This window comes from Antechinus flavipes, chromosome 1 (assembly GCF_016432865.1).
Source record: "Antechinus flavipes isolate AdamAnt ecotype Samford, QLD, Australia chromosome 1, AdamAnt_v2, whole genome shotgun sequence".
NCBI classification, from domain to species: domain Eukaryota; kingdom Metazoa; phylum Chordata; class Mammalia; order Dasyuromorphia; family Dasyuridae; genus Antechinus; species Antechinus flavipes.
In genome coordinates this window covers 296,450,744-296,466,366 of record NC_067398.1, presented here as the reverse complement: position 1 = coordinate 296,466,366, position 15,623 = coordinate 296,450,744, and the positions used below count along the sequence as shown (strand labels likewise).

The 15,623-nt window shown below is 33.7% G+C and overlaps 1 protein-coding gene across 3 annotated transcripts in view; it reads left to right on the top strand.

The window, feature by feature from the left end:
* The window catches only part of CPPED1 (calcineurin like phosphoesterase domain containing 1), a 120,580-nt gene extending 112,189 nt beyond the window's left edge, over positions 1 to 8,391 (top strand). For all 3 annotated transcript variants that reach the window (XM_051962994.1, XM_051963002.1, XM_051963011.1), the window contains exon 4: positions 5,512 to 8,391. In XM_051962994.1, coding sequence (XP_051818954.1) covers positions 5,512 to 5,741 — 230 coding nt within the window. In that variant the 3' untranslated portion in view covers positions 5,742 to 8,391. The remainder of the gene's footprint in view (positions 1 to 5,511) is intronic.
* Positions 8,392 to 15,623: the final 7,232 nt, after the last annotated feature.

Below are 15,623 nucleotides of genomic sequence, written 5' to 3'. Positions count from 1 at the left end.
TCCCGCTTTCTTTTATTTTAGAACACAGGTGGTTACGTCCTCCCTGATATCTCAGGAAGGGAGGTGGGCACCAAAGAGAAATAGTGAGTCAAACCAGATACTGTTAGCAGGTTTTCTCTGGGCTGAAATTGAAAAAGATACACATAAATCCATCAGCATGAGAGGTATCACACAAGCACAACATAACTTTTGAAAATGCTTTTCTTTCTGGAGTAAGAGCAGCAGCCCATACATTTGACACATAGTAGGGCTATTTTCCATTCCCTGTGGCAAAACTGCCCATTCATATCTTTTGTAAGGCTCAGCTAAATTAAGACTGGGGACTGAAAAGGCAAACCTTTTCATATCCTTCTGATCCAGAGGGATAAAATAGAAACAATCCTTAATGTCTATAACCCAAAAAGGCCATTCTCTAGGCAACTGAGTAGGAGATGGAATTCCAGGCTGAAGAGTTCCCATAGTTTTCATCTGTTTATTTACTTTTTTTAAATCAGTCAACATCCTCCATTTTTCCAGATTTCTTTTTTACAACAAATACAGGAGAATTCCAAGGAGTTAGAGAAGGTTGTAAGTGTCCTTGGTCAAGTTACTATGTAAAATAAGGCCTGAATTTATTCATTTGTTAAGGGCCACTATTCTACCCAGACTGGTGTATCAGTTTTCCATTGAATGGGAACAAGTGAGAGTGCAGGCAGGCCTTCAACAGCAGCCCTGCTTAAAATGCCGAAGTACTCATTTGTAATTCTAACTACTGTAAAATGTCTCTTCCCCATAGATTGATGGGGATTTTTTCTACTACAAAAGGAGTAAAAACTTCTGTTTCACCTTCATATATCCATCTCAAAGGAGTAGCACTAACTTCAGCTGCTATTGATCCTCCTACACCAGACATGTAGGTGTCTGCCGTGATCTTTGGCCAATGACTTGTCGTTGGCCAATCACATAAAGAAATTTTAGCCAAAAGAAAGAACTTTTGGAATGAGATGATGCTGTTGCTAAAGACTAAGGTCAACAAAAAGGACTTAATTATATTAGTGGTGGTGGCAAGAGGACTAATGAAAAAATAGAGCCCCTGGCATAGGGTAAATGATGTTTTAATGAGTGAACAAAAATTGATCATCAAGAATTGAAAACCCTTAAGTAGGAAGATAATAAGAAGTCAGCTCAATGAGTTTGAATGATTAGGCCTAGGCAAACTGAATGCAAGCATATAAAAAGAACTGATGATAAGGACACAAAATATACTTGAAGCAAAGATGCCTACCTGTTTCCTGAGAAGTCAGGGAGGACGTGACCACCTGTGTTCTAAAATAAAAGAAAGTGGGAGATATAGAGGACTGCAAATATTGGGGAACCCTGGAAAAGTATACTTGAAGCAAAGATGCTTATAGCAGGGTGTTTACTCAGTATGACTGATGAGATAATGTGTAGTTCATGTATATACTTAGTATTTAGTATGGTAATGTAGTGGTTCTCTAGTCCACACATACATAATATGCTGTAATGATATAATTGTAATAGGGTGTGCAAGCATATAGAAAGAACTGGTAAAAGAAATTGATAAGGATATAGTCTTTGAAAGATTGTGGAGAACAGGAGAGATGCTGTAGGAATGAAGGAGCACAAATGTTTGGAACAGAGTAGTGTCAGAGTTCAGAATACTATTGGGCAATAAGTCTGAGTCCAACTTCTGACTAAACTGTAGAATGTATTCTGGAGGAGATGATTTTTAAAGATCTGAAAAGGAAAAGAGTGATGTTTTAGAGTTACATTGCTTTACCAAGATTAGATCATATCTAACTAAGGAAATTTCCTACCCAAAAAAAAAAGATGGCTAAACTAGTTAAAGGGATATTGTAGAAAATATTTACTTAGATGTCAGCTAAATGCTTTGCTGACATCTAAGTAAACAGTTTCTACAATACAGTCTACGTAAACAGTTTCTACAACTCTTGAAAATGGAATTATGTGGATGAGATGATAGTAAAGTTAGGTAATATTAAGAATTGGTTGCATAGTTGACATAAGGGTAGTCAAAAGTCATCTTTAAGGATACGCCTCTAGTGGAATGTCTTGGATTTGTTTTGGGGGCTATTTTATTTTTGGCAATGACTTTGATAAATATATAGATGCTGTACTTATTATCATATTTGAAGATGACAGGAGGGATAGCCATCTTTAATTATAGTGTAAGGATCTCAAAATGTGTCAGAATATGATAATTATTTCCATCTCAGATTGGCTAAGATGACAGGAAAAGATAATGATAATTGTTGGAAGGGATGTGGGAAAACTATGCATCTTATCTTGTAGAGGACTGCAGATATTGGGGAACCCTGGAAAAATATACTTGAAGCAAAGATGCTTACAGCAGGGTGTTTACTCAGTGTGACTGATGAGATAAATAATAGTTGTTAGTTCACATATATACTTAATATTTAGTATGGTGATGTAATGTTTCCCTAGTCCACACATACATAGTATGCTGTAATGATATAATTGTAATAGGGTATATAAGGGCTAAGAAGGACTGGAAGAGAAACATTCTATCTTTGACCAGCCTCATGGTGGCTCTCCTTCCTTCATTATTTCTCCTGGAGACTCTCAGAGTGTTTTGGGGTGGAGGCCGAGGGTGGGAAGGTGTCAGGGAGTAAGGCATAAAAAGTCTGGTAGAACAGGAGGAGGCCGGGGTACAAAGAGCTGTAAAAGTCGATCGGGATTCTGTATTTGATCTTAATGTGATAAGAATCCACTGAAATTTATCCAGTAGAGGGTAACGTGATCAGACCCATACTTTAAGGAGATCAGATTGATAGCTAAGTAGAAGATGAACTGGAGTTGGGGAAGAGACTCGAGAAACCCTCCAGTGGTAATCTGGGCAGGATGTGGTGGCCTGCACCAGGCTGATGATCAGAGATGTAAGAAAAGTAGCTTAGGACAGTTCTTAGAAGGAGCTCAGGAAATGCTTAGTGGTTGGCCTAAGTAAAAAAGAAGAGAAACCAATGGGGGGAGAGGAAGGGTGGTGAAGGTGAATGCTAAGAGAGTATATGGGGGCCTAAGGATGCCCTCTGGGTTGGGAGTGTGGCTGACTGAGGTGGGAGGGTGGTAAGCTCCATAGAAATAAATGAAGGTAGGAATAAGGAAAGGTTTGGAAAGTGTGTATTTTGGCCATGTTGAGTTTTAAGATGTCTAAAACGTCCAGTGTGAGATGTTCAGTAGATAGAGATACAAGATTGGAGCTTGGGAGATAAATTATAAGATAGTTATTTACAATAGGAGTTCATAGAGAAAAATATTTTATCTATTTGAGGGGAACAGAAGGCTTCAGGAAGATCACATTCAAGTTGGGCCTTTGAAATGAGTGTGATCTTTTTTTTAATTTGATCTTGATAGTTTGAAGCACAGGTGGTAGGCATTCCAAATGGGAGAAACAAGCAAAAATCTAGAAGCAAGAAAGCATTTCACATGTTCAAAGAAGTAAACTTGACAAAAGAATAAAATAAGCTATGATATTGAAGGGAAAGCATGACAGAGTGAGAAATAACAGAGAAACATTAAAATGAAAAGAAAAAAAAGATTCAAAAGCAGGAGAGTACTTGGGGTAGTTAAGTGATGCAGTGAATAATGCTGGGTGTGAAGTGAAGACTTAAATAGAAGTTTGTCTTAGCTTTTTAAGCAAGAGACCATTTAAGAATTTCTATCACATTGGCAGCTACATGAAAGATGGAGACATTAAGGGAGGGAAACCAATTAAGAAGCTATTTCAGTAGTCTAGGAAAGTGATAAAGACCTGAACTAGACTTGTATATGAAGAGAAAGATTATTGCAAGAAATGGAGAACCGACAACACTCCAGCTGATGGCTATGGAAGGCAAGGTAAGGGACAAGGAGAAACGAAGTGTTTCTGAGGTTTGCAGATCTCTGTGGAAGAATAGTGGCACCTAATAGAAGTAAGTGATAATTGTTCTACTTTGAACATAAGAATTCTAAGCTCTTACCACTAACTCTTTTAACTGGGACAGTTCACTTCATATCTCTGAGTCTTAGTCTGTAAAAATAAGAAAGGTTGGACTAAAATTAATCTTTAGAATTCCTTCTGTTCTGACTTGTTATGATTCTGTAATTGGTTCCCTTTATCTTAGTTGTATCTGGAGTAAAGCAGAGCCAACACGACTAGACATAGCTGAAAACATATTTTCAGTTTCCATTCTCTGGTATTAGGGCCAAAATGCTCATGTTTCAAATTATCAGTGGCCAAAAAAAAAAAAAAAAAAAATTGTTTTGTCAAGAGCCCTAAAGATAAGGGGAAAATAAGACAGTTGCTTATTTGTTGTTTTTCTTAAGGTTTAGGTGATAAAGTTTGACAATTAGGTAAGGACTAAATTCTAAAGAAATAACAACAGGTTGAAAAATTTAGACTTTATACAGTAAAAATTGGAACTGGACAGTTTTTTAACTGGGAGAATTGTAGGATCATAACTGTCTTGAGAAGACTCTCCAAGCAATCATATGTAGAATATATTGGACGGCATTAATAGTGCCACAAGAAGTTGCATACTTTATTTTTTATTTTATTAAGCAGGCAGCTTCTTTGTAAGAAAAGGAACAGGTTATGAATAGGACTGATTAATTCACAAGTTGTCTTTTTCATACATATCCCTAGAGTTTTTAAGCACCATGACCAATCTGAGAATGCTTCTGTGATTATATTTGCTGTTATTTACTATAAGCAGGACAGTACAAGACAACAAAATTTTTTAAAGTATCATATCGTTAAAACCTAAAATATCCAATTGGATTCTTGGTTTAAAAAAAAAAAAAAAGCTTTGCTGTTCACATGAAAAATAACCATTAATGTACTTTTCTTTGAGAATGCCAACAAAAATAGTATGAAATTTGAACATAAAAGAACTTATTTACAATTACTAATTTCAAATACTTTCGAAATTGCCTGACTTCCTTCCAAAATAGTGTAGTTTACAACTATGAATTAAGTATAAAAAGTAAAATTTCAAAAACATAGTTTACTGTGCAAAAAGCCAACTGCTTTATATGTCAGGCTTTTGCAAGCTCCTCAGGCAGGCTTAATTCTAACTATCTTATTTCCCTTCAAAAATCATAGGGCAAATGACTTGGAAATTCTATCTAAGAATGCTATCAAAGTCATAATGAATTGCAAAGTTCGCAGCATGTATATAATTAGTGCATGTTTAATTCTCCACATATAGAATGACCCATTCAATCACAACATGTATATTCTATGCACAGTGGAGCATGTATGCACTATACTTTTGTATATATTTGTCTCTTGACTTTCTTTGGAGTCAGAAAGCTACTGGTGTTATTTTCTGGAAATGAGTTGGGCTAACAAAACCAGAAATATCACTTAAGTAGTCTGATTTCTTACTATTTATGATACCATACATAAATAGTTTAAGTACTTATTGATGTGAATGGTCGACTTTCATGTCTCACAATTATGAAGATTTCTTTTTTTTTTTTAATTAATAGGCATTAAGGCTGTATTCTCTGGACACTATCATAGGAATGCTGGTGGATTCTACAACAACCTCGACATGGTGGTATCATCTGCAATTGGCTGCCAATTAGGTGAAGATACCCACGGACTCCGAGTTGTGGTGGTCACAGCTGAGAAAATTGTGCATCGCTACTACAGCTTAAATAAACTAAGTAATGAAGGAATAGAGAAAGATCTGATGGATATGATTAAGCAAGAATAACAACTTTTCTTTAAGTGCCACTCATTTTGCACTTAAATACTTTGTTTTTGCACTAAACAGTATTTCGAAGGAATACTTCACTAAAGTAGAGTAGCAGAGCCTTGAAGGTTTATGATTTGGAAACACCTGTGCATAAAAGTTAGCATTATTCTCTCCTAAATAAAAAAAAATGAAAGGCTTTCCTCTTTATGGAAGAAAATTCAATGAATGATCATTATGATTAGAATCCCTCTTGCTTGCTGTATGAAGAAATTATTCTGAGGATATGTTTATTGAGTCTTTTATGATAGCGTATTGTCAATGATTTCCCATTGTCTTTAATTCCAATTCAGATCTAATCTTTGAAAACACCTCAGTCAGACTACAGAAAGAAATCAGAGGAAAATTATTTTTAGGAAAAAAAAGTGTTACTTGTGTACTACCATTTTCCACATTGATTACTTGTACTTGTTAATTGTTTGAATTTCTGTTGGCAAAATGATGTGTATTATTCAGGATAAGCAATTTTTTATATAGGGAAGTTTCCAAATATATGAACTAAAATTCCTGATCCATGTGTTAATTTCCTCCATTTATTCCATTCTTCTATTATTATTGATTATCTGATTACTCTGGTACTGAAAGGCAACCTCAGATTGCCACTAAAAGTTACTGTCAAGGCCATTAGATAGTGCAATGGATAGAATACTGACCAAGTAAATCCAAGCTTCAGCACCTGGGTTAGAAATCGAATTCAAGTATATGTTTGTTCTAGGACCCAAAAAGCAATTATTGGGAAGCCCCCTTACTATTTTATGGTATGACAGCTCTTTGGGAAACTGTAATAATGAAAATAAGTCCCCTGTTCACTCTCTTTATCTAGGGAAGAAGACATTATTAGTTAAACTGAGATTGAAAAATCATTCTGAAGCATTTGGCCATGGGACAAAATTCTCCTTTCAGTCAGTACTTTATAGAATCAAACTCCACTCAGTATTCTAAAACTTCAGACTATATTCTGTTCTCTAGCAAATCTGACCTACTGTCTTGAACACTCATGTACTTCCTATACTTTCCTGTTTCTCCAATTTTGCCTATGTTCCTTCCTCTTAGAATACCTTTTCCCCATACCTCTACCTATCTTGAGCACTGTCACGAAGCAAAATTAATTTTAATTTAAATATAAACATGTCACACAATATTTTTATTTGGTGGGGGAAGAAGGACATAGTAGTGCCAAAAAATTATTTTTAATACAATTGTAACATGTTGAAATTCCAGAATTTGTGGAATAAATTATTTATCTTAATGTTGTCTTCTGGACAATAATGTCACTATGATAATATTATAGAGACCTGAAAATATCATCTTCTAAAGGTATTTCATTGGCATTAAAAAGTAGATAGAAAATAGTCACGTTAAGATTTTACTTTAATTTTTTCAATTATAGGATTACCCACTTTTGAGAGAAAGTAGGTTAAGAGGAAAAGTGTTGACTTCAAGCGTAAATATTATGACAATTTTGGAAAAAATACATTATTTTTCATAGAAAGATGCCTAGTTACAAATCATATGTAATTGGATTTAGACATAAACACAAATACACATACACACTTTTTATCTAACTTTGTTCAGACCTGAGATTTCATTAGCATGGGAAATTTCTGATTTGGAAATTTACAACAATGTAAAACAATCTTTACAACAATGTAGATCAGCAATATATCTAAAAATTATTGCCTTGAAAACCTAAGTAATCAGTTACTTGTGGTTCATAACATAGTAGATATGACTTGCTGAATTTCAGCATATTGTACCTTTTTATTGTTTGTCTGGAGAACTGAGTGACTAAACTGCTTACTCTCAGTCACATAACTCATGTGTATCAGGCAAGACAGGAACTCAATTATTCCAAAGCTAGTAGTCCTTTATTTAATTCATAGTGTTGTCTCCCTTATGTAGACACATATATGTAGTGTAAGCTGTATTGCTTCTATAAAAATTTATGGTAAAGGCAACAGGAATACTGTCACATTTATCTGTCTTATTCCATAAGTAGTAATAAAATCTGATTGTTTTAAAGTATAGATATTTTATTGAATTTTTAAAAAATTATTTAGAAATAAAATACACTGCATCTTTGTAAAACATACTATTTTTCAATTAACATTTTAAATTTTACTTGCATTAGAAGAAATCCTTTGTTACCTATTTTTATTCATACTTTCATTTGACATGTATTAACCTACTATGTATAATACATATAATCTTAAAAAATGCTACCTTATGACATCATAGATGCGCTTGGCATTCTTTTTATGTTTTGTAGAAATTAAGAAAATATCATTTTTTTAGATCTATTTTCTTACAATAAAGATTTTTGTCATCTTGCTAAAAGTCTTTTAAAAGAATGAATTCTCTTTTCCCATTGATGGATTTTTGTTTTCTTTAGTCCAGATGGCATAGTTGTTGGTTTTTAAAGTTTTTGCTTCAAGGCTTAATCTGGATAGGTAAAATTAATAGCATATAATCAAAACTTTCACATGTAATCCTACTATAATATTTGAATAGTAAACAGTGATTATTTTGATGAAGCACATTCATTTTCATACATAGCAATGTTATTTTCACAAAAAGTAAAATAAAGAATACCAAAACTTGTAAACTTGAATCCACCTTTCATATTCCTTGATGCAATTAGTAAATTCTACTAAGGGAGAAATGTGATATTAGTGGAGCTCATTTCATTCTGAAATATGTTCCCAATTGTGTATTATTAATTTTTCAGTAAAACTATAGACTTAATTGATAAATATGCTATCATGCACTTTTAAACAAAGTAAGCAGTTACTTATGATTCATAACAAAATAGATATGCCTTTCTGAATTTCAGTATGTTGTACCTGTTTATTGTTTGGCAAAATACAATAGCATTCCCACCATCTGTTTAGAATTTAGAACCATCTGCCTCTCACTTAGAGACCTAATGAACAATAAATGTGGCACAGTGTATCCAAGTCTTAAAGGTCACAGGCAGTCATAAAATCACAAAATTACAGAACTAGAAAGGATCTTACAGGTTAGATAATCCACATACTAGTTTTTCTAAATAAGGGGACTGGACATAAGATTTGCCCAAGGTCATAAGAGTAGATAATGGAAAAACTTGAACCCTAAATCTGATACCTAATTTTTTCCATTACACTATAGTATATTTGAAAGATTGCACCATTTAAAAACAAAACCCATAGCTAACAAATTAATTCCATATGCTGTTGTATATTGTATAACATATACACATATAACATGCACTCTTTCAGATTTCTTGAAAGTTGCATAAATAAGACAAGTTAATAGTGTCTCTAACATCATTGAACTAAGTTTTAAAATATCAATTCCAATTTGTGGAAATTACCATAAAAAAGAAATCATTTTCTTTTTGTCTCTAGCATACTCAGAAATCAAGTTAGGTTACAAAAATTTGTGTGTAAAATTATAATGTGTTGCATTGGGTAAGATGGGATAAAAACTGATTTTTAAAAAGTTAAAACTATTCATATTTTGTGACTAAAAGAATGACCTTTGGGCTGGAGAGATCAAGGGAAATAAAAATAGTGTATGAAATCCAGGGTGGATGATAAGAGAGGACTTTGACAAATTCAAAACATCAGACTCAGGTTACACGTCAGTGCAACCCCACTCTAAAATAAAGTGGTCACTTTTCTAAAAGCTCATAGAGAATGGGAATAGCAAATAATCTCCAATTTTCACCAAACAGAAAATGAAATTTCTAATAAAATAAAACAATGAGATTGACATATCCCTTGCAAAAGTCAAGAACATTAACTAATGTTAGTCAATTAACTACTTAACCGATTACAATTAAAATTAATCAACAGATGGAAAAAAGTGATCACACAGAACCAGCATAACTTCATCAAGAACAAGTCATGCAACACTAATCTCAATTGCTTTTTTCAGAAAGTTGCTATAAATGAAAGGAATATTATAGATGTTATTTACTTAGGTTGTTTTTGGAGGGGTTTTGGTTTTTTGAGTTTTTTATTTTGTTTTAACAATACAGCTGACAGAACTTTTCATGCTACTCTTGTGCACAAAACAGAAAGATTTTGAATAGGTCATAATATCAGTAGAATATTCAGAACAGGTTGGATGGCCAGACTACAAATAGTTGCTAATGATTCAATATAAACTTGAAAAGAGGGTTCCATTGTCATGTCCCCCAAGAAAAGTGCTTGGCTGAATGATGTTGAAACTTTTATCAATGACTTGGATAAATATATAAATGCCATGCTTACCAGTTTCACAGATTACACAACAGATGAAAAAATCAAAATCCAAGAAGAATGCAACAGGATAGAAATGTGGGACTAGATCTAAGTAAAATAAAATTTAACATGTAAAAATGTAAGGTTTTATAAATTGGAATTCAAATAATAAATTTCATAGTCAAGAATGGGACATTTCATCTGAAAAAAGGGAGGGGTGTTTTTTTTTTGTTGTTGTTTTGTTTTGTTTGTATGTTTTTTCCCTGAGGCAATTGGGGTTAAGTGACTTGCCCAGGATCACACAGCTAAGAAGTGTTATGTGTCTGAGGCCACATTTGAACTCAGGTCCTCCTGACTTCAGAGATGGTTCTCTAACCACTGGTTCACTTAGCTGCCCCCAAAAAAGGGAGTTTTAAAGGACTACAAGTTCAATGTAATATGAACAACCAAGAAAACAATGAATATGATCATAACAATCATACATTAATTATACTTTCCATGAAAGGGGGTATGGTAGAATTTTGTGCTGAACAAATAATATATTCCATATTTTTACTCAATTCTGGAAACCAATCTTTTTTAAAAGGTTAATAAGCCAGAGAGCATTTAGATGGTAGCCACCAGGATGGTGAAAGGCATCAAGTCCATTTCATAGAAAAATTAATGGAAGGAACTGGGAATATTTAGTCTGAAAAAGAGAAGACTGGAAATATGAAAGCTGCCTTTGCATGGAATAAAGAATAAATTTGTTCTGCTTTGCCCTGTAGGCCACAACTAAGAGAAATAGGTAGAAATTAAAAGGCAAAATTTTAGTTGTGTTATAAAGAAAAACCCAATAATTTGAGCTATGCAAAAGTGCCTTCCAGGATAGTGAATTACCTTTGCCTAGAGGTCTTTAAGCAGAAGATGATCATTTATTTGGGTGTATTGTGGAATTAGTTGTTCTAAATGAAGAGTGGACTCCTAACTACTCTCCAGAGTTATTTTCTCCTCTTCACCAACTTCTTGCCTCCTCAGGAAACCTATATCCTGAAACCACTAGTGATTGGTGTCTGCCTGCCTGTTTATTTCAGTAGAGACCCCCAAGAATCCTTCTAACTTTATTCTCCAGAGTTCATTTCATTTCTTCCTTTTTGTGTATGTACCCTTCTTTCCCCTCCTATTTTCTACTTCCCCTGTATGTGTTTATCTTTTCCCATTAGAACATAAGCTCTTTGAGGGGATGGACAGTCTTATATATATATTTGTATGTATGTCTATATAGATATAGACATACATACAAATATGGACATATATCCGCATCACTTAGCTGGTACACAGTAAGCACTTCACAAAAAGTTTATCAATCTTTGTAGATGACCTCTATGATCTTCTAACTCTGAGATATGATATATAAGATTCCATGATAAATGCAACTATAGGTACAACTTTGTTCAATGATCCTTTAATTCATACCAAATCTTAAACTGTACTCCAAAATAGTAATCACCAAAACAGTTTAATTAAGATCAATCAAGGAAAATTAGGTATGTCATTTATAAAAGCACATAAGCACGGTAGCCTCATTTTATAAATCCAAAGACTGACCCCAGCTATTCTGGATAGAAAGAATTTTCTATTTTAGCAGAACTGCTGGGAAAAGGGAAAGCAGTTTGGTAGAAGTTATGTATATACACTTCACTGTATAGTAAGATAAGTTCTAAATGCACATAAAGTTAAGACCAAAAAACCCCCACATAATTTAAATTGGAGAAATAAGAGGAAAATTACCTTTCAGATATATGCATAGAGAAAGAATTCATGACCACAGGAGATGGAATCTGAACTGCAAATGAATAATTTAATTACATAAAATTAAAAAGATTTTTGTACAAGCAAAACCAGCACAGCTAAAATTAGAAAGGAAACCAATAATTGGGAAACATCTTCTTAACAAGTTTCTCTAAGCATCACATTTCTGAAGTATATAAGGAATTGATCCAAATTTATAAACATAAAAGCCATTCCCCAATTGATAAGTCCTAAAAAGATCCAAACAGTTAACTAAGAACTCCAAGTTGTCAATAGTAATGTTTAAAAAAAAAAAAAAACTGCTTCAAATCACTAGTAATTAGAAAAATGCAAATCACAACATCTCACCACCATCATTGACCAAAAAAGGAAAAGGAAAAATATCAGCAAAATTGCAGAAAACTAGGTACATATATACTATTGACAGAGTTCTGAATTGGTCTAGTCATTTTGAAAAGCAAATTTGGTACTATGCTCAAAAGTTACTCTGTTTCTTTCCCTCAGCTATACAACTTCTAACCTTATGCTCCAAAGTTCAAAAAAAGAAGAAAAATGTAAACTAATATACAAAAATATTCTCTGTGGTATTATGGGATTTGAGAGCAATGTGATTCAAGCCATTCATTTGTTCAAGGTCATATAGTTAAATAAGTAGTGGAGCCAAGCTTTATATCCATATCCTCTGACTTGAGATTCCCAAGATTCTAATATTCTTCCTTTGTCTATTCTAGCGACAGAAACAAGAGCCTTGATATAATTTTTTTTTTAAATTTCCTCTTAAACTTTATATCCTCCATGAGAAAGATAACTTTGTCTAGCATGGATTTTCTTGTTTCATGCCTTACCTGGTACTATTTGCACATTGTTATTTATTCTGTTGTGTCTTTCAAAGAAGTTTATATGATTTTAAAATATGCATAAAATACCCATTTTATGTGGGAGGAAAGACCTTAAGGCATCACTTTGCTATATGGAATCATATGTTTCCCCCCAATCAATAAACAATGAGTAGTGAAATCTTGTATCCCCTGCACATCACTGTATGTGACTAAAGAATAGTGTTTGCTTGGTGCTAAGTGAAATGAGCAGAACTAGAAAATCATTGTATACAGCAACAGCAAGATTATACCATGATCAATTCTGATGGACATAGCTCTCATCAACAATGAGGTGATTCATTCCAGTTCCAATGATCTTGTGATGAAGAAAAGAAAGGACAATGGGAACTGAATGTAGACCACAAAGTATTTTCACTCTTTTTATTGTTTTTGCTTCCATTTTGTTTTCTTTCTCATTTTTTTCCCTTTTGGATATGATTTTTCTTGTGCAGCATGGTGGAAATTTGGTTATGCAGTATGATATTGTGGAAATATGTATAAAGGAATTGCATATGTTTAACATATATTGGATCACTTGATGACTGGAGGAAAGGGGGGCAAGGGAGGGGAAAAATTTAAAGCACAGGGTTTTGTAGGGGTAAATATTGAAAATTATCCATGTACATATTTTTAAAATAAAAAGTTATAATTTTAAAAAGGAATAGCATTTGCAAAAGTTTGCTATTAACATTTAGTCATTTTTCAGTTGTGTTTGACTCTGATCCTATTTGGGATTTTCCTGGCAAAGATACTGGACTGCTTTGCCTTTTCCTTCAGTTCATTTTACAGATGAGGAACTGAGGCAAACAGATTTAAGCGATTTGCCCAGGATGACAGTCTAGGAAGTGTCACATTTGAACTCAGCAAGAAGAAATTGGACAACCTTTTCAATGCTCCTAAATTGTTCCCTGCCCTAACAATCTTTTTTTTTTTTTTTAATCACCAATATTTTCCTGGTGATAATGAATGACTACAAATCATAGAACACCAGACTCCTCTCTATTGCCCTTTAAGTAAACTATAATTATGATTCTTTAGAGACTGGTGTTCTGTGATTTGTATTCTATTATTGTAAGCAGACTGTAGCACATTTGCAATGATGTATGGAAGAAATGTTGGTATAAGGTTGGATTTGAGGGTTGTAATTTTTTGAGGCCATATTTCTATAAACAAGTCCAGGTTTCTAGCTGCATAGTGCTATCTACTAGATTGTGAAGGATATTTATGAGATAATGAGTTATTAATCAAAAAGTCATACTGCATAACCAAAATGGTGAAATACAGAGTGGGACATGGCTGAATTCTCCCAATATTCTCCTCCAAACAATTTTAAGATAACACCTCAAAGTTTTGAGAGTGGCAGAGCCAACAAAAAGTCCAAAGGAAAACACAATTGAAAGAGTTCATATGCAAGGTCTGTACTAGGGTGGGCAAAGGCACACCTGGAACACTAGTGGTGGTACAGCCACAACAGCAATAGGGGTCAAATACCTGGTCAGAAAGACATTACACGGGATCCTTTGCTAGAATTAGATGCAGCTGGGTGGCAACGGCTCACAAGTAGTTCTGTCCTACAGTTCCAGAACAGAGAGGAGTACTTGGGATCATTAACGAGAGCAGGGGTCCTGGTCACAATTCTAGAGTCCAAAGGAGCGCAAGCATATGCAGCTGCAGCAGAACAGGGCACTTGGTCATATCACTCCAAAAACCAAAAGGAGCACTAGTATTTGTGACTGCAAGGGTTCTTCCTGAATAAAGACCAGACCATAAACCAAGAGAGCAGTGATCACACCTCTCCCAGAATAATCACTGAAATAGTTCTGAAAACAGCAACACAAAAAAAGTTTGAAGCTTGGTACACTGCCTCCCCATCCTCAAGTGAACAGAGTCCAACTTTAATATAAAGTTCAAAATGAAGAAAAAGGCTGGAGCAAACAATAATAATAATAACTTGTTGCAGGGAAGACCAAAACATAAACTTGGAAGAAAATAACATTGTGAAAATGTCTATAAGCAAATCCTCAAAGAAAAATGCTAATTGAACCAAATGCCAGCAAAAATTTCTGGAAGTGTTGAAGAAAGAGATAAGAATGGTAGAGGGAAAATTGGGAAAATAAATGTTACAAGAAAATTATATGAAATGAATGAAATTTAGTAAAAGTGGCACAAAAGAATAAGAAAATAACACCTCAAAAATAGAATTGATGATATTAAGAGACAAAAATTCACTGATTAAAAAGAACTCCTTTGGGGCAGCTACATGGCGCAGTGTATAGAACACTACTCCTGAAGTCAAGAGGAGCCAAGTTCAAATATGGCCTCAGACACTTTTAACACTTCCTAGATGTGTGACCCTGGGCAAGTCACTTAGCCCCAATTGCTTCAGGGGAAAAAAAACCCTCCTTTAAAAACAGAAAAGGCCAAATGAAAAAAAGTATTTCTTGTTTGTATTTCAAAATCTCAGTGAAGAAAGTAATTCCTTTAATTTTATTTAAATTAATTTGGAGAATAGAATGGAATTGGACAACTAAAAGCTAACAAATCCCTGAGTCAACAAAACAAACTCAAAATACTGGGGGAAAAGGTAGAAGAAAATGTGAATATCTCCTTGGAAAATTGTTTGAGGAAAAATAATTTTCAAATTATTGAGCTACCTAAAAGCTGTGATCAAAAAAAATCTACATCTTTCAAGAAATTAATAAAGTAAATAAACTAAATTAAAGCACAGCGGAGAACAAAAGAATAATCTACAAGGAAACAAAGGAAGATGGACAGTCAAATATTATATATGCTTTCTTAAAATGGAAATTTATTATTACATATTTTGAATCCTTTGAGATATTTTTCTGGAGAAGTGACAATATTTGATTTAGTTTTTTTATTTTATTTTTCTGTCTGTTTCTATTTTTTTCTTATTTTGTATTTAAGCTTAAATAAAGAAAAAA